This window comes from Scyliorhinus canicula, chromosome 3 (assembly GCF_902713615.1).
Source record: "Scyliorhinus canicula chromosome 3, sScyCan1.1, whole genome shotgun sequence".
In the NCBI taxonomy this organism is placed as follows: domain Eukaryota; kingdom Metazoa; phylum Chordata; class Chondrichthyes; order Carcharhiniformes; family Scyliorhinidae; genus Scyliorhinus; species Scyliorhinus canicula.
In genome coordinates, this window is record NC_052148.1 from 61,651,018 (window position 1) to 61,677,721 (window position 26,704).

Consider the following 26,704-nt stretch of genomic DNA (forward strand, 5'->3'; position numbering starts at 1 on the left):
CATTGGCGTCCCCCTCCCTCCCCCATTGGCATCCCCCCCCATTGCCGCTCTACTCCCCCCCCATTGGCGGCCTACTCCCCCCCCCCTCCCATTGACGTGCCCCTCTTCCCCCATTGGCGTCCCCCTCTTCCCCCATTGGCATCTCCCTCTTCCCCCATTGGTGTCCCCCTCCCCCCCAACTGGTGTCCCTCTTCCCTCCCATTGGCGTCCCCCTCCCCCCATTGGCGTCCCCCTCCCATCATTGGCGTCCCCCTCCCACCATTGCCGTCCCACTCTCCCCGTTGGCGTTACACTCCCCCTCCCCCCCATTGGCGTCCCCCTCCCCCCATTGGCATCCCCCTCCCCCATTGGCATCCCCCTCCCCCCATTGGCATCCCCATCCCCCATTGGCACTGGACACCCCCATCGGCATCCCCTCCCCATACCCATTGGCATCCCCTTTCCCCATTGGAGCCTCCCCCCTCCTTCATTGGAGTCTCCCCTCCCATCGGCATCCCCGTATCTCTCTCTCTCTCCCCCCCCCCCCACCCCCCCATTGACGACATCAACTCCACCCCCATCACATGCCTGTAACCCCCTTTTCTCCCATCGGTGTCCCTCCCTCCTTGGCATTCCCGCCCTCCCCTTATCAGTGTCATTGTTTCTCCCCCGTATCAATGTCATTTCCACCCGCCCCAATTTACATGGGTGAAAAATCATTGCATTTTCACTTACTCTGCCCGAACATCGGCCTCAGAAAAATGTGTTTAAAGCAGCAGCTGTTACAGGTGTCAGAAGCTTTCTGAAAGCCAAATATACTTCAAACGGCTTCAAATCCCTTGACAGCCTTTGAAATGCAAATATTCTACTCAATTTCACACAGCAGTGCACTAGTCAGTGATTGACAGTTTCATTGATCCGGACACAGCTGCTTAGGGGATATGTTTATTTAACTTTCCCTTCACGTTTGAGTGCTTCTCAATTTCTCTGCTTTGATGTTAACCACAATGTTTATAAACACTCTTGATATGATTGATGGTTCCTCACCGTTTCAAAAGGAGCTAAGTGATTTCACATCTTATTTCTCAGCAGAAAGCAATTAGATTCTTTTGACAGCTCTATCCACTGGTGGGAGCACTTCTGCTCCCGGCCAACATGTTACCCCTGTCAACTTTAAACTGATGTGTTCTTAATCAAGTGAAATGTTTTGCTTCTCAAGCTGAACCAATATGATTGCTTTTGCATATAGTTTTAAAAATATAGCTGGAGGGAACTACAGAAGAAAAAATCCCAAAATAAATGGATATCCAAATTTTGGCACTTTAAAGCATCATTTTGGCATGGGCAGGTAGAATTGCCCAGTAGTTTCATCGAATGTGTTCATTTTCTGTGGAACATTACTGAAACCTGAACAGAAATTGTACTTGTGTTTAAAGAGCAATAGCTCAGTTAACTTGCAATCACCAAATGTGATGGTGAATCTAGCAACACAAAGGGATCCAACATCCCAGCAAAAATACTCATATTAAAACAAATTAAGATTATACAGTCGACGTGAAAAGAAGAAATTGTAAATCCTGGAAATCTGAATTGAAATCAGAACGCATTGACAATGTACAGGTCTGTTAGAAATCAGAACGCATTGAAAATGTACAGGTCTGTTAGAAATCATATATCAAAATGTACAGGTCTGTTAGTAACGTGAGTATTTTTGTTGCTTTTTCAATTAAGCCTTTGCGAAAGGAAGAGTTCAATTACAGATTTCTAGCCCCCAACTTTTGAAATTTCCCTAGAATGAAATTGTCCCTCCATGATTGTGCCTGGCTACTCCACAATGTCTGGGCTTTTCTCCGTTGCCTTTGATGTGCGCTTGTTCTAACATAATGCCAGTGGCGTGATCTCTCTTACAAGGACAAAAGACAAGGCTGAAATGCTCTTGGGCACCTTCAACTAAAAGTACCAAATGGATGATACTTGGCCTCCCCCGGATATTACCACTACTAATGCCAAAGTGCGGCTAATTTAGTGAATACTCCATGAAATTGGGGGCAACTGAGGAGATTGGACAGATACACAGTAGACCCAGATAAAAGTGTGCATGTAAAGTTGAAGACTTGTGTTACCAGAACTAGATGTTCTCTTTGTCACACACGCAGTGACACTAAACTTGACCAATGGGAAAATGACCCAGGCCTAGCCATGAAAAGGAGCACAAATCTAACTCGCCCAATTACCACTCTATCATCCTCTTCCCAGTCACCAGCTAACTGATGGAAGAATCATAAATAGTTCTATAGGTGACACTACTCCTTATAACATGCTCATTAACACTCCGATCTTGTTAGATACTCTGAACAATTTCACCTCTACTGTGATACATACATGGTGCAATAGCTGAGAGTAATGGGCTGAAAAATCAAGATGTGGCAATGCCGGCGTTGGACTGGGGTGAGCACAGTAAGAAGTCTTACAACACCAGGTTAAAGTCCAACATGTTTGTTTCAAACACTAGCTTTCAGAGCACTGCTCCTTCCTCAGGTGAATGAAGAGGCATGTTCCAGAAACATACATATAGACAAATTCAAAGATGCCAGACAATGCTTAGAATGCGAGCATTTGCGAGCATTTGCAGGTAATTAAATCATTGCAGATCCAAAGATAAGGATAACCTCAGGTTGAAGAGGTGTGAATTGTCTCTAGCCAGGACAGTTGGTAGGATTTTGCAAGCCCAGGCCAGATGGTGGGGGGTGAATGTAATGCGACATGAATCCCAGGTCCCGGTTGAGGCCGTGCTCATGTGTGCAGAACTTGGCTATAAGTTTCTGCTCGTAAAAATCAAGGCAGTATTTGACTGAGAAATTAACTAGCTCAACATAACACTGGTGATTGAATCCAGGAGTAATCCCAGTCAATTTGCCTCAATACCACACTGAGAATCTATCAAAGGTATTTTTTTAAATACATTTCAAATTCAGTTTGCTCAAAGTTAAAATATGAATGGTCTGATCTGTGCACAGAGGTGATATATGAAGTTCTTTTTTTCTGCAACCCTGCATTTATTTGGAATCTAGGAAGGTTTTACACCGCTAATCCAAGCTGCACAGAGCAACCACGCTGAGGTGTGTAATTACCTGACAGATCAAGGAGCAGATATTGATGCAAGAGACAAAAATGGCAGGTAATGTGGTGCATTGATTCAGAATGTTTGTAATTACAAAAAAAATCATAGCGCAATTTTGTTTTGTCCTGTATCCCACTCTTGTCCTCCAATTAAATATATCAAGTTCAACAGATTACAATTGCATTTGAATATTATGCATCAGTTTATAATAGGCTGTATGTGACATTGATGGTATGCAACCACTGTTTCTTCATAGAGCAAGCAAATCAATAGGCACCATTCAGCGGACTTACTGAGTACTTTCAGGTGCGTTTGATGGGTTGATTCTCGGCAGCTGCTATTCAACGCCACTTTGGCTTTTTATTTTGGCCGCGGGGAGTTTCTCCTCTCCGAGGCCGCACTTGGAGGGATTTCTAGCTGGTGAGCTGAACTCGCCAGCAGGAACATGTGCTCTTTTCCGATATTTTCCGATATTTTTTCAGTGTTTCACACTGCACTCATGGTGGCCTGCCTCTGATCCGCTCACCTCAGTGAAACTTAATCTCTGCTGTCGGTGGGACTTGTTCCAAGTTCAGTCGGGAATATGGCTACCAGGAAGCCAGCAGCACATTTCACGGAGAAAACCCTTGCCAAACGTCTCAATCAGAGGCATGATATCCTGTACCTGCGATTGGCCAGACGTCCAGCAAGCAAGGTCGTCAACCACGCCTGGGAGGTGCTGACACTGATGGTGAGTGTCAGCTCACTCCGTAAGAGGATGCGGTTACAGTGCTGAGTGAAGATGAATGACCTTCTTCGGGCAGCCAGGCAAGTCCGCCTCCTCATGTCTCCCGTTACACCCCTTAACACACCCAGCACACCTCCAAGGTGATCTCTCTCCCAGCTACCTCATGGGGTCCCAACACTTGTCATCCCACCCCTACACACCCTTCCCAACTCCCCAGGATTCCCCCAGTAGCTATTCTGCTCCTTATATCCACTCTTCCCCCTCACCTCCCACTCATACCAGACTTCATCACCGTCTGACCTGGCAGGACTCCTGCCTACACTCTCTCCCCATCTGTCTCATTGCAGGCCAAAGTCGAGCACAACCGATGTGAGCGGGTACAGCCTGCAGGAATCACGCCCAAGCTGAAAACACAAATGCCCTTTGAGGAAAGAGCCCTTGAGCTGGCCGGTGAGATGCAGGACCGCACCTGTGCAGAGGGCGAAGACAAAAGTGTGAACCCTGAACAAAGGCAATCGTGGTGCATCCCTCACAACTTTCTCCAATCAGTCTGCCCTTTGATGCACTGATGCCATCTCGCTTCCCTTGCAGGTCAATCAGTCAACCAGCCAGGAACAGCCTCACGGTCTCTGCAGACCGCAGACCCAAACAGCTCCATGGGAGACATTTTGGAGACCAGCATCAAAGAGGTGTCACAGCTGTCACCTGCACCCTCCACAAGTGCAGATACTCAGACCTCAGTGGGAAAATCTAGTAGACAGGCTATTGGGTCAATCACTTACGATCACATCACAGCTGAAGATCCAGAGCAGGTGAAGGCAGGGGCGCTGCAGGGATCGAGCAGGAGAAAGATGCCAGAGCCAGGATTCTGCTGAGCCTCAGGCTGATGACGTGCCCAGAGCTGCTGGAGCTGCAAAGGCAGTTTTGCGAGCATCAGGAAGGGATGACAACACCCCTCCTCAGACAGCCTTCAGTCTGAGGAGATGGTGACATCACTCCAATGCTAGAAGGTCAACACTGCAAGGGTGGAACCACAGTGGAGTCCTGGACGAAGGACATGCTCACCATGGCAGGGGATGTCTGCTACATGATTCAGCTCATGAGCTTCATGGCTGTGGGCATGAGCTCCCTGGTGCAGGTCTTCAACTGCATGGTGCAGACACAAGTGGGAATCCATGAGGGTCAGCGCTAAAGGTTAGCAGGTCTTTAGATTTTACGCCTGCTGCCCCTCTATCCCATGGAGGGCCCCTGGGCCCCTGGGGGATGTGAATCGGCAGGGGCGCAGCTTGGGACTTTCCAGCCAAGAGATGTTGGGGGTTTCCAACCCCCGCCACCCTGAAGGTTCCGGCTCCCCAATGGCTCCACACAAAGGTAATCTCAGGCAACAGGGCATGGAAGCCAGCAGGCCGCCTCATCCTCAGCTGTGAATCCTGGGGACACACATGGACATAGTAGCAGGTTGAGGGAGACGAAGAAACAATAGGCACCTAGTGAGAAAGGGGGAACCGAGGCACTATTAGAAAAAGGGCACCATTGTAATAACTAGCTAGCGTTAAAATCACTTTGTTCACCCATAAAGAACTTCCATGATGAACTCCCGCAGGCACCACAGTAGTGAGAGGATGTCAGACCTTATTGTGGGAGATGTTTTCACACCCTAGTCCTGGTCATTCCAAATTTCAAGGCTATGTGGGGCACCATGTGAACCCTGGTGATCGTTTGAGGTCCTTCCTCCACGGGTTGCTCCTTGCCATCCTCTTTGATATCTGAGGAGATGTGGAACTTGTCCATGTCTTCCTCATCCAGCTGCACGCCCTGCTGCAGTGCAGAATGCACAGAGTGCAGCAGACCCTAATGACGTGGGGCACCCTTTCAGGGCTGTCTTGGAGGGCTTCTTCTGACTAGCCCAAGCACCAGAATTGCTCAATCAGCACATTCGTTGACACATGATCCACATTGTAGCGAGTCTCAGTGGGTTTTTGTGGTCTCCACAGTGGCGTCGTCAGCCATCTCGTGAGTGGATACCCTTTATCCATCCGTCCAGCCACTGCTCTCCCTTAAAACAGCGAGCATTTCAAGATGTAATTGTCATGGACGCTCCCTAGGAAACAAGCACCCCTTACATGATGGTAACAGGCGATCTGGAATTTGAGGGAGGGGTATCCCTTGTAGTTTACAAATGGAGTCCCATGCCACCATGGGGAACGCAGAGCCACATGGGTGTAGTCGACACACCCTGAACTTGGGGCATGTCTGCTATGCGAGTGATGCCCGAGCATCCTAACTCACCTGGTCCCGGTCCAAGTAGATGTACATGTGAGCCCTCGTGAGTAGCACATCTGTGACCTACCCGATGTGCTTGTGCATGGCTGACTGGGAGGTGCCGCACAGGCCACCTGTGCTGCCCTGAAACGAGCCACTGACCTGGACATACAGAGCGACAGTGATTTTAAGGGCCACAGGCAATGGGTGACCTCCCAGTTCATGGGGTGCCAACTCTTCCATCACCTGGCTCAACCCCGGAACAGATGCAGCCTTGTCCCGCACTGGACCTCTGACATTTAGAGTTAAGAAGTTCTATGGTGGAATACCTGTGGCTAGAAGTGTCTCCTACAAGGGTCCGCCATCTTTAGTCCTGCCCTCCAGAAGCCTTCCCCACCCCTACAGTGGCGCTGGTCCTGGCCATGTGTGCCACACCTCAATGTTGCTGCTGATGCTCGATTCAGTCAAAAGAATTGGCAGCTGTACTGGCTCTATGATTCTCTCAAATTCAAATTTGAAAGGAAGAGAACATCAAAGTGCGTGATGCAGAGTCCTGACCCAGAGCCCTCTCAGAACCTGGGACATACACCCATGCGCAATCCCCTATGTGAGCTCCTTTCCCCTGAGCCACACTCCCTCCCCTGTCACACAATAGCCACTTCCCCACTCAACTCCACCTGAATGAAACACTTTGACACAGAACCTCAGCAGGCTAAGTGATTCCCCCAAAGGTGAGGAGGGCGGACCATTGAGTGCATTTTATGGACTTGTGCTCTAACCTCATAGGGGAACGAGGCACTGCTACCCATCATGTTCTGAACAGGGTAATTGTTGAGTGCCTTCACCATCATGCCTTGCATTGGGACCCACATCTTTGTCACCTCTTTGTTATTGAGGCCTGAGTATTAATCTTGGAAATCCATGCTTGAGGGCTAAACTTCCAAAGGGTTAACTATCAGGATCATACTCGTGCATTGTAATGCTGACTGAATTGGCACAGTTGATTTGCCAAGGAACGAGGCACTCCTGATGCATGTGAAGACTACATTTCCTGAGATGGCACCCTCATTCCCTGAGCTCTCATGGGCTGCAGATTAAACCTGCCTTTCAATATGAACAGCCAGCCACCCATACACTAATCTCTGAGAGCCATGCCTCCAGAAACAACGGCCTTGCACTTCCAGACAGCTCATGCCCTCTGGTTTCAAGGTGCCACCTGAGTTCATTCTGACTGCACTCTTCCTCCCCCGTGTGAAGTTCTTCAGCTCTCTTGAAGCTGGAGCCACGCCTTGTCAGTGTTTCCCACTCTGTCCATGCAGCCTGGTGTCTCATGGGACTCCACCCAGGGACCTCATCATCGCCCCCTGAGCTGACTCTGTGAATTCACCTGCTCGCAAGCACTTTCCAGTTGCCATTCTAGAAGGGCAATCACTCAGTAGTTATATTTCCACAAACCCAGCAAGGAGGACATCGGAAGAGTCGCCTGCCCACCAGTCGCCAGACCCCTTTAAATCTGGAGGCTCACAGCCATTGAGGGTCGCTGAAGCCTGCGAACAACCCTACCCCTCCTGAGTCGCCAATATCCCCTTCGGAGGTGAGGTCACCAGGTTCTCGTTTTCACCCAGTCATGCCAGTGCCAATGAATATTCAGTGCAGAGTTGATGCTCTCTAATAATATGTAAATCTATTTAAATGAGATTCCTAATCTGCTGTGGTGAGATTCTCATTACAACCTGGCGACGAGTGGGGAAAATCAGGAAACGCGATCTCTCCGGCAAGAATCGTATTTCCCCACTCTCGCCAGATTTTGCACCTGTGTCGCTATCTTGCCGACGGCTAACACAGGAGGTAAATTGCCCCCCCCCCCCCAGTGTTTGAAATAATTAAAGTATATCTGAATCAGCTTTTTAATTTTCCATCATAATCTTGAGATCACTTTGAAGTCATCTTTCGAGAGAAAATAAGTATAACTTCCTGAGCTTTTTCTTACAGCTTATGGCTGGGATTCTCCGCCCTCGTTTTGGGCAAGTGGGAAAGCTGTTGCAGGCGGTGAATCCAATGGGAGTCTCCAGGCGGCTTTTACACTGCTGGTATTTTCTGTTCCGATCGTCCCCACCCCCCACCATTGACGCAATGGTGGTCCTGCCTTGAAAGATCACGAACCTCATTGCCATACATTAATGTATTTTCAGGCTACTCCACTTTATCATCAAACCGCTTCCACCCCCAACGTTCCTGGCGGGGTGGGTTCATTCAGAGCCCACCCTGCCAGGGTGGCATCATGGGACCCATCTGCCTCCAGCATTTTTTGAAAACTAAGTGTCAAACACATGGCGGGAAAAGCTGGCAGTGGAGCCAGCGGGCTACACTCCGCTTTCCCACCCGAGTTGACAGTTAAAAAATTATAAAATTACACCCTACATTTCTGGTAACCAACAGCAAGCTTATTCCTTCCTCTAAACACTATGGAGATTGATATTTTTCTAGCTATTTGGTGACCATGTGAGGTCTAATTGATATGCCTGATTTCACTACTAGTACGCCAATACATATTGACTCTCTGTGATACATAAATCAGAGGATTGCATTTATTCTGGTGGCCAAGTGACACTTGCATTTCAATCATTCGGCTCATATATCATGACTGCCGTTTAAAACGGCACCCTCAGCCAGTTTTGCATCTGTGTGGTACTGAAGCAGGGGCGATAACAGAGCAAATGAAGCATGTTAAATGAGTCTTGTATTCCAGAGAACATTGCAGGGGAGAATGGCACACAGCAACAGCGGGAGGGGGGGGGGTTCGATCCCGGCCCCAGGTCACTGTCTGTGTGGAGTTTGCACATTCTCCCCTTGACTGCATGGGTTTCACCCCCACAACCCAAAGATGTGTAGGTTAGGTGGATTGGCCATGTTAAATTTCCCCTTAATTGGAAAAATAAAATTGGGTACTCTAAATTTTTTTTTTTTTAAAACAACAGTAGAGGGGTTTACCTCGCATACAAAATAATATATATTATGCATTCAAGGGAGGGAGAAACTGGACATTTCAGATTTTTCAAGTACTTAATGAGTAGCTTCTGCTTATGAACAATTATTATTATTATCAAGACTATCTAAATAGATATCAATAGCCATACGCATAAAATTCCATAAAAATGCTTTGCTATCCTGTTCTAAAATGTAACTTGAACAGCCACTACAGACAGGAATGAATGGAGCTAAAAACGGTTAAAATAATGGAATATGAATGTTTTTATGCAACATGGTATCATTGTGATTATCATTGTAAAAGTATCATTGTGTAATAGTTTACACTAGTTTTCATGCTGCTGCAACCTCTGGTAGAATGTTGCTCTACTTCAGTGACAATGCTGCTTTCTATTTTCAGGATCATCTTATCCCAGCAGTGAATCTGAGAGAAGTATTGCTTCTGGAGTTAAATAACTAAGAGAAAAGGATTGAGCTTCAGAACCAATCTGATCTTCCATTGGCAACCTGTAGATATGTATTGTAAATATAAAGACCAAATTCTTTAGTTGTGAAATTGGGAAAATTTAAAATCCCAGGGAAATGTTGTAAACCATTGTTTAAACCCATTTTTAAATGGTAGAGTCACAGCACAAATGGAAGTCTGTCTGTTCTATTTCAAGATTCTTGGAATCCAGTGTTTCAGTTATGTTATACTGCGGCACTGGAGGAGCACTGCCTAGTTGCGGTGCTGTTGTGTAAATCGCACCTGATATTTTTACAGACATCTCCTATATCACCAGAGGTGCAGTGCCTGTCACCAGCAAACTCAGAATCGCAAAGTTGTCACGGTGGAGAAGGAGGCCATTTGGCCCACTGTGTCTGCACCAAATAAAATGGTTGCTCACTCAAAAGAGTTTCCCCAGCCACCCCCTCAGATTATCATGTGGTTCCCTCTGCTCCCACCCACCCTCCAGTTAATTTTCCTCACCCTCTGCATACTCTTGTGCATGTAGGGAAAAACTGTTCACAATGAAGGTGCAGACATTCGCTTGTGTAATTTATATCAGGGCTGCCTGAGTCACTGATTTACCGATGCAGGCTATAATTTTTCTGGATTTTGTTGGTGACTTCTGAACAACTGGTCAATTTTTCATGAGTGAAGCTGAAACTAGGGGCCACGAGTAAAAACAAATTAGTCATTCATTAATCCACTACGGAATTTGAGTCAAATCTCTTTACACCGAGCTGTTAGAATGTAGATGTAGTTGAGATGCATAACATAGATGACCTACGGTACAGGCCTGGGGTATGGTATCAAAGTGATCCAGTATTATTGGACTCGTAATCCAAGGCATAGCCTTCTGATCAAGTCCCAGCACTACAAATGGGAAATTTAAGTTCAAGTGTAGAGGGACTTTAGAGGGGTTTCACAGGACGGCGCAACATCGAGGGCCGAAGGGCCTGTACTGCGCTGTAATGTTCTATGTTCTAATTAATTAAATTAATTTGGGAGGGGGGGGGGGAATTAAAGGTAACATCAATAGCGGATTGTCGTAAACACCCATCGTGTTAACTAATATTCTTTAGGGAAGGAAATCTGCTATATTTCGGTCTAAAGCTCTCAGCATCAATATCTAATTCCTCCAACAGGTTATTTTGCAGCTTTTCTTAATCAAGAAAGTACTGGCTAGGAGGAGAGGAAGAACATCAACTGCTGTGTAATTGCGACCAAAGGTTCACAGATAAATGTAAACAAAGCAGAACTGGAGAGCTGAAGCTTATAAATTGAACAGAATTGTGACATAGAAGTACAAGTATGATTAGTCCAATCTGCAAGTTGGAAGATAGGAGCAGGCTGCAATAAAAGCAGACTTAAAAATGTGAACAAATGAAAGAAAAGAATGTGAACAGTTTGGCAGGAAAAGTCCTTATTTTGACTAATAAATGTACATTTTCCTTTATTGTCATATGTTTATTGGATTTGTTTTGACAGGGCCTGCTAACTGAGTACATCTTCTATCTTGGGATTGTAGGCCGCTCCTTTGAATGCTGCCCGTTTTTAGTGATTTTTCTTTTCAACTTATTCCCAGGAGGAATTTTAAAATATTGAATTTCTGAGGTTAGCACAAGATGTGATGCAGTATCCGAGATATCAGATTCTTTTGTATTTGGTCAACCGTTCAAAGGCATTTTTCTCCCTCTGACCTAACAATAGAGTGATATCGAGCAAGCATCTATCCATGGAAAATCATACCTTTTTGAAATGTTAACCTTGTAAATATGTATTGGCAGCATTTAATGATGAAGAAAAGAGGCAGTCATTGAAGCAGAGATCTGACCAATTCAGTTGCTTGTCATTCTTCCAAGGTTAAAATTCAACGTTAAAGAAAAATATTGGGCGCAATTTAATGGCCACATTGCACTTGAGGCCAAAAATAAGAAACTCGCCGGGTGCTGATTGGTTTGCAATCTAACCGGCCCGCTCCCATTGGCGAAAGCAGGGTCTCGCCATAGAGTGGCGAGAAACCAATAATCACCACTTTAGGTCAAACTCCATACAATTAACGTGTGCAACCGCCTATCTATCGGCCTCCCGTGATCTAACCACCTCCCCAGCAAGTGGTCACGCAGGCGCCGATTAGTATACCTTTTCAAAAACATGAGGCTTTCCGAAGGGCTGCTGTGGGGATCCGAGGAGGTGAGTAGCCATCTTCGCTCCCGGGCAATGAGCCTGGAGATCCTGGGGTTGCTGTCCCGGTGCTGGGAGAGGGGGACGGTGTTGGGGAGGACCCGGGGGGGGGGGGGGGGGGGGGGGGGGGTCCAACACCACATGGACTGCAACGGTTCAAGAAGGCAGCTCACTACCTCCTCAAAGGTTAGTAGGGATGGGCAATAAATGCCGGCCGAGCCAGCAACACCCATATCCCATGAATGAATTTGTAAAAAATTTAAGATGGAGGAATTGCGGTTTTACATCCAGAAAGTAATCTTTTCTAACAACTTATCCCTTGCTCACCTGAGAGGATGGGTTTTGAGAGAACCTCAGTCTTCTATTGTTATGCTATAATTGAGTGTTAGGAGGTATAGAATGCTCGATATCTAGGTCCTTACTTGCCGCTATCCTTTTAGAAACTTGCTGCAGGAAATGTTGAACCTCTCATTGGTGCAAGTCTTGAAGCACTAAACTGGTGTGTCACTCTGTTTCTCTTGCAATAAGAACTTTATAATGTTGCCTGTTTAAGACAGAAAGAAACTAACCCTGTAGCATAAAAATAACTAACTAATCTAACCGTTATCACATTTGCTCCTTTTGTAAATTCCATCCTAAGCATTCTTTCATTTTTTGGCATTCTAAACCTCGATATGTTTCCCAATGAGATGAATTTTTACATTTTATCCATGGCTGAACATATGTAGAAGAAACTATTTCTCATTTTCATGTCAAACATCTGTTTGCCGTTGAAAGTTTTAATTTACTATAAAGGCTGTTTTGATTCAACACTTGTTCAATGCTTACAGAAGCAGAGTTTTGTATCTTTTTTTTATTCCTGGACAGTGCAGAAGGAAAAGTTTGAAGCTGTTCAGTTAGTGAAATAGCTAGCCTGCAGACCTCTCTATTGTCATTGTTCTTCGCAGCCTCTATTTATACAATTGTAAGATCTGTTGGGCTATTTCCTCCCTTGTTCTGTCTAAATTCCTAATGTGTCATTCTTTTTTAAAAAATAATTTTTATTGAAATTTTTGAAAAATGTATAACAACAGAACAATAATAATAACAATAATAAACACCCCCCGGAGCCGTAACAACACATATAACAAAACCCCCCACACCCCCCAAATGTGTCATTCTTTTTAAGTCACCCATCAGTCAATGTATTGAAATTGGAGCTGAGATTTTCCCAGCCTCTTGGCAATGGGGTTGGAAATTAGGCGGGATGGGGAGGATGTTGGAGGGAGGCAGCCGGGAATATGGGATGGGATTCTCCGACCCCCCGCCAGGTCAGAGAATCCCTGGGGGGGGGGGGGGGGGGGGGGGCGCGAGTCCTGCCCCGACGCCTGCTGCTGTTTTTCGGGCAGGGACGGGATTCACGCCACGCCTGTCTGAGGTCATTGTCAGCAGAACCCCCCCCCCCCCCCCCCCCCCCCCGCCAATTCTCCGGGCCCCGATGGGCAGTGCGGCCATTCGTTTTTGGCCAGTCCCACCGGCGTGAATCACTCACCTCATGTACCGGCGGGACCTGGCAGGTAATTTGGCCGGGGTGGGGGTAGGGGGGGGTGGAACCTGGCCCGCCATCCTGTTCCATGGGGGCACTTCCTTCCGCGCCGGCCCCTATAGGGCTCCGCCATGGCCAGAGGGGAGAAGAGAACCCCCCGCGCATGCACCAAAATACGCCAGCTGGTTTGCGCATGCGTGAAATCGCGCTGTCCCTTCACCGCCAGCTGGAGCGGCGCCAACCCCTCCCGCGTCCACCTAGCCCCAATTCCGCACTTTCAGGGCTGTTGACGCCGGAGTGGTTGGCGCCGATTCTCCCGCCGGCGTGGGGACTTAGTCCCCAGAAGGGAGAATCCCGGCCATGATGTGTAGCCTCGCCAATGTGTTTCCCATTTTTTCAAATGCCAACCAACTTCCCCAGGATTGGGCTGGTAGCAGGACTGGCTGTCTGCTCCATGGGGAACAGAAAACCAATTAGGTTGATTAAGGCTTTAAGAGCAATTTAGCAGCATCATCAGAAATTGCCCACTGCACACAATGGCCACCAATTTGTTTGAGATGGCCACCTTGCGGCAGATATTGTGGTCTATCATTGGTGCCTAAGCTCGATGCTTCAATGACAGTACTGCATGGAATAAAAGCCGTAATCAAGGCCAGGGAGGATCATAGGACGTGGGATACACTGCACGTAACATTGGCGGGGAGGGTCCAAGAGGTGAAAATCCTGCCGAGGTTCTTGTTTATCTTTCAGGCTCTCCTGATCTTTTTTCAGAAAATGGACACGATCACCTCGGACTTTGTATGGGCGGGGAAGGTGTCGAGGGTGGGGAGGACCCTGATGCAGAGGCAGAGGCAGCAGAGGGGGTTGGCATTGCCGAATTTGCTTCATTATTATTTGCGGCAAATGTGGACAAGGTGCGGCGATGGTGGGAAGGAGAAGGGGCAGAGTGGGTTAGGATAGAGGAGGAATCTTGTAAGGGGTCTAGTTTAAGGGCTATGATGACGGCAGCATTGCCTATGGCTCTGAGTAGGTATTCTGGGAGCCCAGTGGTGCAATCCATGGTGAAGATATGGAATCAGCTGAGGAGGCATTTTAGGGTGGAAGGAATGACGGTGCTAACGCCGCTGTGCAAGAATCATGGATTGAGCCGGGGTGGATGGATAGTGTATATAGCAGGTGGAGGGAAATGGGGCTGGTCAAGGTGAGGGATTTGTACTTGGAGGAGAGGTTCGCCAGTCTGGAGGAGGGAGAGGGTAGAGCTGTTGAGGGTGAGCGAGTTAAGGGGTGGGATTCTCCACCCCTTAGTGGGTGCTAGCTATGAAGAAAGGTTGAGTAGATTAGGATTGTTTTTGTTGGAAAGACGGAGGTTGAGGGGGGACCTGATTGAGGTCTACAAAATTATGAGAGGTATGGACAGGGTGGATAGCAACAAGCTTTTTCCAAGAGTGGGGGTGTCAATTACAAGGGGTCACGATTTCAAGGCGAGAGGGGGAAATTTTAAGGGAGATGTGCTTGGAAAGTTTTTTACGCAGAGGGTGGTGGGTGCCTGGAACGCTTTGCCAGCGGAGGTGGTAGAGGCGGGCACGATAGCATCATTTAAGATGCATCTGGACAGATATATGATCAGGCGGGAAACAGAGGGAAGTAGGCCTTGGAAAATAGGCGACAGGTTTACCTAAAGGATCTGGATCGGCGCAGGCTGGGAGGGCTGAAGGGCCTGTTCCTGTGCTGTAATTTTCTTTGTTCTTTGTTCTGATCCCGCGGCAGAGTGTCCATGCCGTCGTAAACGCCGTCGCGTTTTACGACGGCGTGAACGGGTCGCTCCCATGTCTAATTCTGGCCCCTACAGGGGGCCAGCATGGCGCTGGAGCGGTTCGCGATTGCACAGTGGTCTGCTTAAATGTGCCAGCCCCCGACGCATCATGGCGCAGGGCTACAGGGATCGGCGCGTAGGAAAAGAGGCCCCCAGCCACAGAGGCCGGCCCACCGATTGGCGGGCCCCGAACGCGGGCCAGGCCCCATCGGAGGCCCCCCCCCCACCCGCCTCGGTCAGAGCCCCACGACCCTGCGCGCAGAGGTCCCGCTGGCTGCGACCAGATGTAGACGACACGGAGGGACTCTGCCTTTTTAGAGTGCCCCCTCAGCCCATCCAGGCCAGAGAATTGGCGGCCCAGCCGTGTAGAGCGGCCCGCGACCAGCGCAGTGCCAAATGAGCCGGCGTCGGCATGTAGTGGCGCGGTTGCAGGGATTCTCCGGCCCGGCTCAAAGCTGGGAGAATCCTGTCCTAGGTATCTGCAGGTTAGGGACTTTGCACAAAAGGTCTGGAGGGGATTCCCTAAATTGTCGGAATACACCCTGCTGGAGCGACTGCTGTTTCCGGATGTGGAAGGGGAGGGAAAAATTGGGGATATATATCGTGGTTGGGGGAGCGAAGGGAGGTGAGTGGATGGTGAAGATCATGGAGAAATGGGAAGCAGAGTTGGGAATGGAGATCAATTGGGGAGTATGGAGTGAGGTACTGCGGAGGGTAAATGGAACCTCCTCTTGTGTAAGGATGAGTCTGATACAGTTTAAGGTGGTGCAGATCATTCGGGCGAGAATGAGTGAGTTCTTTCAGGGGGTAGCAGATGAGTGTGAGAGGTGTGGGCGGGGGCCAGCGAATCACGCGCACATGTTTTGGGGTTGTGCAAAATTGGGAAGATTCTGGCCGGGAGTGTTCGCGGTCTTAGCCAGAGTAGTGGAGGAGGAGGTGGACCTGGACCCTTTGGCGGTATTTGGGGTTTCAGAGAAGCCAGGGCTCATGGAGAGGAGGAAAGCTGATGTCGTGGCCTTCACCTCTCTGATTGCACGGCGCAAATTTTGTTGGAGTGGCGGTCGGCATCGCCACCGGAGGTAGCGGCATGGTTGGGTGATATCCTGCGGTTAGAGAAGATAAAAGTATGAGTTAAGGGGCTCAGCAGGAGAGTTTTAGAAAAGGTTGGGGATGTTTGTGACCCTGAGGAGCTATTCGTCGTGGGTGGGATGGGTGATGGGGGTGAAAAAGGGGAAAAATCTGCACAGACTGTATAGTTGATTGTTGGGAAGTATGTTTCCCGGGGTGTTCATTTGCTGTAACCTGCTTCGATACATGTTTGTAATAAAATACGTTTTTTAAAAAAAAGCCGTAATCAAGGTTGCATCCAACCTGTGGAGGGATATACCCCTTCCCCCTCCATGCGCTCCCCAACCACTATATACATCCCCAATTTTCCCCTCCCCTTCCACATCCGGAAACAGCAGTCGCTTCAGTATCCCTACTGGTTTCAGGAGCCTTCTATGTTGGCCAAGTTGGTACCTCATTGTCTCCAACCTGTCATAGTGGTGTCCTCCACTCCTGTCGGGGCTGCTGAGGCTCGAATGCTGCAAACCCTTTGATTGGACTGCCTACCTTGGACACCTGTCTGCCACCCTTAATATGACATTGAAGGTGAAAGTGGCCAATTGGAGCATGACTATTGCATGCCACAAGCCAGTTCTGCTAAATTTTGGAGTACACTTCTAAAGCAGGTGATGGACCCTTCATTAGCGCATGCAAATCTTATTCCAGGCAGTCACTATAGACACCTTAACATAACCCAAACCATTGTGGTCTCAGACATGCATTGCAGATTGAGCAACGGTTTTTGCACAGAAAGATTGAGGGTTTGTATGTCAGAAAAATGGATTCTACCCCCATCAGCTCCTTTGCCCCATCCCCATCCCAAATATCTCTCCTGCTTTGCCTCACAACTCCCACGTTTTCACAGCTCAGTTTCAGAATCCCCTTTGGAAGTTCCCAGGTAATTTTTACACAGCAGTTGTCTGGAAGTGCAACCTTCCTCTGGGCAGTTTCCCTGAACTTGGAACAATCCGAAAATGTGATTTTAAATCACAAACTTTGAATGGGTCTGACTGGGTTAAACCATAGTTACCCAGAAAAAGTTAGAAGAATATAAACCTGTTCCAGCATCTATTGCACAGACCCAGACCAATCCCTACCAAACTACCCCAGCCCCCCAGACATTTCTCTCCACCCGTCCCCTACACCCCAGAGATCCTTCGACACCCCAGAGATCCTCCACCAACCCTGACTGCCCCTGCCTCCCCAGAACTCGCTCCACTCGCAAAATACTATAACCCCATTTAAGAATACCCCAGACAGGAGCGGTCCAACCCACAGGATTCCCCACCCCCGCCCTCCAGCCAGGCACTACTCCTGCTCCACATAGCCCCCCCACCCTTACTTCATTAGACCTTCGATTTGCCTGCTTTACAGCAGCTATTGCCATATTGACCGAGCTTCACTCAACATTGGGCCCTGGGGGTGCACGACACCTCCTGGATCTCGTCTGACCTGAGTTGGAAGGTCAGTCATGATAGGATTTAGAGTAAGAAACTGAGAGTGGAGTGGGAATCTGACACTGATTGCCACTCCAAAGAAGTTCAGGCCCTTAATAATTATCCTGATTTAACTCGTCATCATTTTTACCATGTCAAATTCAGTGTTACAGTTCTAGATCTTAGTAATCACCTCGATGTTTTTCTTTTAAATGCATTCCTCACAATATGTATAATGCACAACAAGTGATTTGGAGTCTTGTGATAATCTCTAAAACTAATCATTTTAATTATGTGGTGTGGATATATAATTTATGAGTGATTCACAATATTATTATTTCTTTATCCTGCCCTAGGACTGCTGTAATGTTGGCCTGTGAGAACGATAGTGGAAACGCTGTTGAGATGTTAGTCAAGAAGGGTGCCAACTTGAAGTTAATAGACGCATTGGGTCATGATGCACTTCATTACTACAAGCTCTCAGGAAATGCTGATGCCCTACATTTCCTTCAGGCTGCACTTAAAAAGGATGTTGAGGATGCTGGTACGTGCCCTGTCTGTTTATAATTAAGGAGTCGGCTGAATTTATTTCATCTTGACATTATCCTGCTACAGATCAATGTTCTAGAAATACGAAGCGTAATTTTTGTAGATCTCACTTCCTGTATTTAACATAATCCCTTGCCATTAAAAGCAAAGCGTTTCTGTCATTGACAATGCCTCCAAAAGGAGCTGTTTAAGAATAAGAAATAAAACACATTAACAATTGTTGTTTATTGATTGAAATATGTGAACTGCACTTTGTGCTATGGGAAACGGATTTGTAGTCCAGGAGATAGTGTTGCTGGAGTTCAGAATTTGAGGGTAGTGCAGTACTGAGGAAGGTACCAAGCTCACAAGAGTGGACCTGCAGGCATGAAGGTGGTTTGAAGTGTGTCTGCTTCAATGCGAGGAGCATCAGGAATAAGGTTGGTGAGCTTGATGCATGGATTGGTACCTGGGACTACGATGTTGTGGCCATTACGGAGACGTGGATAGAACAGGGGCAGGAATGGTTGTTGGAGGTTCCAGGGTTTAGATGTTTCAGTAAGATTAGGGAAGGTGGTAAAAGAGGTGGAGGAGTAGCATTGTTAATCAAGGATAGTATAATGGCTGCAGAAAGGCAGTTTGAGGAGGATCTGTCTACTGAGGTAGTGTGGGCTGAAGTTAAATAGGAAAGGAGCGGTCACTTTGTTAGGAGTTTTCTATAGGCCCCCAAACAGTAACAGAGTTGTGGAGGAAAGGATTGCAATGCAGATTTTGGATAGGTGCGGTAGTCACAGGATAGTTGTCATGGGTGACTTTAACTTTCCAAATATTGATTGGAACCACTATATTTCGAATAGTTTGGATGGGGCTGTTTTTATCCAGTGTGTGCAAGAGGCGGGGCCACATTGGATTTGGTACTGGGTAATGAACTGGGCCAAGTGTTAGATTTGGTTGTGGGAGAGCACTTTGGAGATAGTGACCACAATTCGGTGACTTTCACTATAGCAATGGAGAGGGAAAGGAAATATGGCAGGGCAAGGTTTATAACTGGTGGAAGGGTAATTACGATGCGATTGGGGAGCATAAGATGGAAACAGGAACTGTCAGGGATAGGCACAATTGGACTTCCGGTTGCGGCTATGACTAGCTAAGCCGCACATTTGGAAGCTCCTGCAACAAAGGTGTTTTTGGGCCAATTGGAGGGCCCCAACGGCGCTGAAAAAACGAATCCCGGTGGGGGAAGGTCCCCTGAGGAGAACTAGACCGATTTTATGGTCGGTACCCGGAGTGGAGCGGCAAGAAAAACGGCAGCAGCTCCCCAAAAAAAGCGGGGGAAGAAAATCAAAATGGCGGCCGGCGGTGTATCGGAGGAGTGGAAGAAATGGGCGGAGGAGCAGCAGGCCGTTCTCCTCCGTTTTTTCACGGAGATGAAAGTGGAACTCTTAGAGTCCATGAACGCGACGGCCACCAGGTTGGTGGGAGCCCAGGCGATCCAAGAGGCGTCGATTAAGATCTGCAGCAGGAGATGACCGCGAGGGAGGAGGAGGCCACAGTCATCGGGGCAAAGGTGGAGGTGCACGAGGCACCCACATGAAGTGGCAGAGCCGCTTCGAGGAGCTGGACACTCGGATGAGGAGGAAAAATTTGAGGATCCTGGGCCTGGAAGAAGGCCTGGAGGGGTCGGATCTCCCGGGATATGTGGCGGAGATGTTGAGCTCCCTGATGGGGGAAGGGGCCGGTCCGGCGCCCCTGGAATTGGAAGAGGCATACCGGGTCATGGCCAGGAGGCCTAGGGCAAACGAGCCCCCGAGGGCGGTGCTGGTGCGGTTCCAGCGGCTAAGTGATCGAGAGAAAGTCCTGAGGTGGGCTAAAAGGGAGAAAAGCAGCAAGTGGCAGAACTCGACGGTAAGGGTGTACCAGGACTGGAGTGCGGAGGTGGCAAAGCGGCGGGCCCGGTACAACCGGACAAAGGCGGTGCTACACGCGAAAAAGATCAAATTTGGAATGCTGCAACCGGCGCGCTTGTGGGTCACCTACAAGGACCAACATCATTATTTCGAGTCCCCAGAGGAGGCCTGGACCTTTGTACAAGAGGAAAAGTTGGACACGAACTAAAACCTGGGAGCACCGGCGGTCGTAGCCGCCGGGGGACTCTTGATTGAGCAAGTGGCCCTTTTCTTTTTCAGGCCAGGTCGGAACTGGGTAACAGTTTCGTGGAGTGTTTGGGGTGTTTTTTCTCGAACGGTTGACTTTTCTGAATATTTTGAAGGTTTCGAGTTGTTGGGTGTTTCTGTATATTTGTACTGTTGAAATCTCTATTGTGGGTCGTTGGCTTCTTATGGGGTGTTTTTTCCCGTTTCCAATTTCCCTTAGTTATTTACCCCTCTTACCCTTTTTCTTTGGGTGCTTGGGGGGGTTTTTTGTTCTTTTTTTCTTTTCGGGTTATGGTTATCTGCGGTTATTTATACTGTTTGATGGAGGGTGATGGGTGGGCACACTGTTAGTTGATAGTTAGTTAATTATTTTGTTATTTAAGTATGTAGTTAAGTATTTATGTATTTAGTTGCCATTGGGTATTTGTATTTATATCGTTAAGTTGGGGAGACGGGACGGGGGGGAGCGGGTTGATTATGCGGGTCTTTCTCGGGGGTTTTAAGGGGATCTTTCACGGGCGCAGATGGGGTGAACCGGGAGGAGTCGGAAGGTGGCAGGAGCAGCCGGGTCAGCGGAGACCAGCTGACTCTCGGGAGTACGATGTGGGGTACATCGCGGCTAGGAGGGGTCCTAGCCAGGGGGGGGGGGGGCTGGGGGGGGACACCGGGTTGCTGCTGGAAAGACCAGGGACGAGAAGGGGAGAGCCGGGGGGGTGGGGGGGCATCGCTATGGGAAGCGGGTCAGAAAAGAAGGGATGACCCGGGGCGAGCAAGGGACAAGACATGGCTAATCGACAGGGAGTAGGGACGGGTCGCTCTGCGACCCGATTGATCACGTGGAACGTAAGGGGGCTGAATGGGCCGGTCAAAAGATCAAGGGTCTTCTCACACCTGAAGGGACTGAAGGCTGATGTAGCAATGCTGCAGGAGACTCATTTGAGGGTAGCAGATCAGGTCCGCCTGAGAAGGGGGTGGGTGGGACAGGTGTTCCACTCAGGCTTGGATATCAAGAACCGGGGGGTGGCGATTTTGGTGGGAAAGAGGGTGTTGTTTGTGGCGGCAGAGGTGGTGGCAGACAAGGAGGGCAGGTACGTGATGGTGAGGGGTAGGCTGCAGGGAGAGAATGTGGTACTGGTAAATGTGTATGCCCCGAACTGGGATGACGCGGGTTTTATGAGGCGCCTGCTGGGCCTCATCCCGGGACTGGAGGCAGGGGGCCTGATCATGGGAGGGGACTTTAATACGGTGTTAGACACTGGGCTGGATAGATCGAGTTCCAGGACGAATAGGAGGCCGGCAGCGGCAGAGGTGTTAAGGGGGTTCATGGAGCAGATGGGAGGGGTAGACCCATGGAGATTTGGTAGGCCTAGGGCGAGGGAGTATTCTTTTTTCTCCCACGTCCACAGAGTGTACTCTAGGATCGATTTTTTTCGTATTGAACAGGGGGCTGATACCGAGAGTGCAGGACACGGAGTACTCGGCCATTGCGATATCGGACCATGCACCACATTGGGTGGACGTGGACATGGGGGAGGCGCGGGACCAACGCCCGTTGTGGCGCCTGGATGTAGGGCTGTTGGCGGACGAAGAGGTGTGCAGAAGGGTGAGAACGGGCATTGAGAACTATCTGGGTACGAATGACACAGGTGAGGTGCAGGTGGGGACGGTCTGGGAGGCCTTGAAAGCAGTGATTAGAGGAGAGCTGATCTCCATAAGGGCACACAGAGAGAGGAAGGAGAGGCAGGAAAGGGAGAGGCTGGTGGGGGAGCTCCTAGAAGTAGATAGGAAATATGCGGCGGCGCCAGAGGAGGGGCTATTAAGGGAGCGGCGTAGCTTGCAGGCCAGGTTCGACCTACTGACCACTAGGAAGGCGGAAATGCAGTGGAGAAGGGCGCAGGGTGTGGCGTATGAGTACGGGGAAAAGGCGAGCAGGATGCTGGCACACCAGCTTCGTAAGCGAGATGCAGCCAGAGAGATTGGGGGAGTGAGAGAGAGGGGTGGGGACGTAGTGCAGAAGGGGCAAGAGGTGAATAGGGTCTTTAGGGACTTCTATAGGGAATTGTATAGGTCTGAACCGCCGAAGAGGAGAGGGGGAATGAAGAACTTTCTCGACAAATTGGGGTTCCCAAAGGTACAGGAGGAGCTGGTGGAAGGGTTGGGGGCGCCGATAGAGCTGCAGGAGCTAATTAAAGGGATAGGCCAGATGCAGGCGGGGAAGGCGCCGGGGCCGGATGGGTTCCCGGTGGAGTTTTACAGGAAATTTGTGGACTTGGTGGGTCCAGTGCTGGTGCGAGCCTTCAATGAGGCGCGCGAGGGGGGGGTACTGCCCCCAACAATGTCGCAGGCCCTGATCTCCTTGATTTTGAAGCGGGACAAGGACCCGGTCCAGTGCGGGTCCTACAGGCCCATCTCCCTCCTGAATGTTGACGCCAAGCTGTTAGCAAAGGTCCTGGCAACCAGGATAGAGGACTGTGTGCCAGGGGTAGTCCATGAAGACCAGACGGGGTTCGTGAAGGGACGCCAACTTAACACAAATGTCCGGAGATTGTTAAATGTGATTATGATGCCAGCAGTGGAAGGGGAGGCGGAGATAGTGGTAGCGCTGGACGCGGAGAAGGCATTTGACAGGGTGGAGTGGGAATACTTGTGGGAGACGTTGGAAAGGTTTGGGTTTGGGGAGGGATTTATCAAGTGGGTAAAACTGCTCTATTCAGCTCCGACGGCAAGTGTGGTAACAAACGGGAGGAGGTCAGAATATTTTGGGCTCCATCGAGGTACTAGGCAGGGATGTCCCCTATCTCCCTTACTCTTTGCATTAGCGATTGAGCCTTTGGCGATGGCACTGAGGGGTTCAGGGGGGTGGAGAGGACTGACAAGGGGAGGGGAGGAACATCGGGTCTCGCTCTATGCGGATGATTTGTTGTTGTATGTGGCAGACCCGGAGGGGGGAATGCCGGAGGTAATGGGGATACTAGCGGAGTTCGGGGACTTTTCGGGATATAAATTAAATCTGGGGAAAAGTGAGGTCTTTGTAATACACCCGGGAGATCAAGGGGAGGGAATTGGGAGGCTCCCCTTCAAAAGAGCAGTTAAAAGTTTTAGGTATTTGGGGGTGCAGGTGGCAAAGAACTGGGGGACCCTCCACAAGTTGAACTTTTCCAGACTGGTGGAACAGATGGAGGAGGAGTTTAAGAGGTGGGACATGGTGCCGCTGTCGCTGGCAGGGAGGGTGCAGTCAGTTAAAATGACGGTCCTCCCGAGGTTCTTGTTTTTGTTCCAGTGTCTGCCCATCTTCCTCCCCAGGGCCTTTTTCAAGAAGGTAACGAGTAGTATCATGGGGTATGTGTGGGCACATGGCACCCCGAGAGTTAGAAGGGTCTTTTTGGAGCGGAGTAGGGATAGTGGAGGGCTGGCGTTACCCAACCTTTCAGGATATTACTGGGCGGCAAATACATCGATGGTACGAAAGTGGATGATGGAAGGGGAGGGGGCAGCCTGGAAGCGCATGGAGAGGGCGTCCTGCGGCAACATAAGCTTAGGGGCACTGGTAACGGCACCATGGCCGCTCCCTCCCACGAGGTATACCACGAGCCCGGTGGTGGCGGCCACCCTCAAGATCTGGGGGCAGTGGAGGCGACACAGGGGGGAAGTGGGAGGTCTGATAGGGGCACCACTAAGAGGGAACCACAGATTTGCGCCGGGAAACACAGGAGGGGGATTCCAGAGCTGGCAGAGGGCGGGTATTAGACAACTGAGGGACCTGTTTATAGAGGGGAGGTTTGCGAGCCTGGGAGAGCTGGAGGAGAAATTTGGGCTCCCCCCGGGGAACACGTTCAGGTACCTCCAAGTGAAGGCATTTGCCAGACGACAGGTAGCGGGGTTCCCCGCGCTCCCCGACAGGGGGGTGAGTGATAGGGTGCTATCAGGGGTCTGGGTCGGGGAGGGGAAGATCTCGGACATCTATAAGATTATGCAGGAGGTGGAGGAGGTACCAGTAGAGGAGCTGAAAGATAAGTGGGAGTTAGAGCTGGGGGAACAGATAGAGGACGGGACATGGGCAGACGCCCTGGAGAGGGTCAACTCGTCGTCGTCATGTGCGAGACTAAGTCTCATTCAATTTAAGGTACTGCATAGAGCCCACATGACGGGGACAAGGATGAGTCGGTTTTTTCGGGGGTGAAGACAGGTGTATTAGATGTTCGGGAAGCCCTGCGAATCATGCACATATGTTTTGGGCATGTCCGGCACTGGAGGAGTTCTGGAAGGGGGTGGCAGGGACGGTGTCGAGAGTGGTGGGGTCCAGGGTCAAGCCAGGATGGGGACTTGCGATCTTCGGGGTTGGGGTGGAACCGGGGGTACAGGAGGCGAGGGAGGCTGGAATATTAGCCTTTGCGTCCTTGGTGGCTCGGAGGAGGATCCTGATTCAGTGGAGGGACGAAAGGCCTCCGAGTGTTAACACCTGGTTAAACGACATGGCAAACTTCATCCAATTGGAAAGGATCAAATTCGCCCTGAGAGGGTCGGTGCAGGGGTTTTCCAGGCGATGGCAACCCTTCCTAGACCTCTTGGATCAGAGATAGAGACTGAGGCCGTGACAGCAGCAACCCGGGAGGGGAGGGCGGGAGGGAGGGGGGAGGAGGGGGGGGGGGGGAGGGGGGACAAAGACGAAGGAAGTACGGTAGTGGTGGTGGCACGGGCAAGGCCTGCCCGAGGACGCTGCTAGAAATGATAAGTTGGTCTGACTGTCGGTTCGCCGGCGGGGGGGGGGGGGGGGGGGACGCGCGGGTGGGGGGGGGGAGACTTTTTTTTCTTTTTCTTGTTAAGTAGGGGGGTTTGACTTTGTTTTGGTATAACTTAAATGTGAATGTAGGGGGGGTTAAAATGTTTGTATTTTGAAAAATTCAATAAAAATTATTAAAAAAAAAAAAGGGATAGGCACAATTGAGATTTGGATCTTGTTCAAGGAGCAAATACTGCGTGTCCTTGATATGTATGCCCCTGTCAGGCAGGGAGGAAATGGTCGAGTGAGGGAACCATGGTTTACAAAAGAGGTTGACTGTCTTGTCAAGAGGAAGAAGGGGGCTTATGTAAGGATGAGAAGACAAGGTTCAGTTAGGGCACTTGAGGGATACAAGATAGCTGGGAAGGAGCTCAAGAAGGGGCTTAGGAGAGCTAGGAGGGGGCATGAGAAGTCCTTGGTGGGTAGGATCAAGGAAAACCCCAAGGCTTTTTACACTTATGTGAGGAATAAAAGAATAACCAATGTGAAGTTAGGGTCGGTCAAGCACAGTAGTTTGAACGTGTGCATGGAGTCTGAAGATATAGGAGGGGCCCTAAATGAATACTTTCCTTCAGCGTTCACAAAGGAGAAGAGGCCATGTTGTTGAGGAGGATAGTGCGATACAGGCTGGTAGGTTGGAGGAGATAGATATTCGGAAGGAAGATGTGTTAGAAATGTTGAGAAGCCTGAGGATAGATAAGTCCCCTGGGCTTGATGGGACATATACTAGGATTCTTTGGGAGGCGAGGGATGAGATTGCAGAACCTTTGGCTTTGATCTTTATGTCCTCACTGTCGACAGGAATAGTGCCAGAAGACTGGAGAAAGGCGAATGTTGTCCCCTTGTTCAAGAAAGGGAATAGGTATAACCCTGGGAATTATAGGCTGGTTAGTCTCACTTTGGTCATAGGTAAATTATTGGAAAGGGTCCTGAGGGATAGGATTTATGATCATTTGGAAAGATACAGCTTAATCCAGGATAGTCAGCACGTATTTGTGAGCGGTAAGTCTTGCCTCACAAGTTTGATTGTATTCTTTGAGGAGGTAACTAAGTACATCGATGAAGGTAGAACAGTTGATGTCATAATGCGTTTGATAAGGTGCCCCATGGTCGGTTCATGCAGAAAGTAAGGAGGCATGGCATAGAGGGAAATTTGGCCGATTGGATCAGTAACTGGCTATCACATAGAAGAGGTGGTGGTAGATGATAAATTTTCATCCTGGAGCCCAGTCATCAGCGGTGTACCACAGAGATCAGTGCTGAGTCCTTTGCTATTCGTGGTTTCTATCAATGACTTGGATGATGGAGTTGAAGGTTGGGTTAGTAAATTTGCTGATGACACCAAGATTGGTGGAGTAGTGGATAATGTGGAAGGCTGCAAAGAGACATTGCTAGGATGCAGAGCTGAGCTGAAAAATGGCAGATGGAGTTTAACACTGATAAATGTGAAGTGATTCATTTTGGTAGGACAAATTTGAATGCGGATTACAGGGTTAACAGCAGGATTCTGACGAATGTGGAGGAGCAGCGAGATCTCTGAGTTCATGTCCATAGGTTTCTGAAAGTTGCCACCCAAGTGGATAGAGACGTTAAGAAAGCCTAAAGTGTGTTCGC

The 26,704-nt window shown here is 49.3% G+C and overlaps 1 protein-coding gene across 4 annotated transcripts in view; it reads left to right on the plus strand.

The window, feature by feature from the left end:
• Positions 1–26,704, plus strand: part of rai14 (retinoic acid induced 14) — a 339,420-nt gene that overhangs the window by 236,899 nt on the left and 75,817 nt on the right. For all 4 annotated transcript variants that reach the window (XM_038790617.1, XM_038790618.1, XM_038790619.1 and 1 more), the window contains 2 exons: positions 3,051–3,157; positions 17,986–18,173. In XM_038790617.1, the coding sequence (XP_038646545.1) occupies positions 3,051–3,157; positions 17,986–18,173 (295 nt within the window). The remainder of the gene's footprint in view (positions 1–3,050; positions 3,158–17,985; positions 18,174–26,704) is intronic.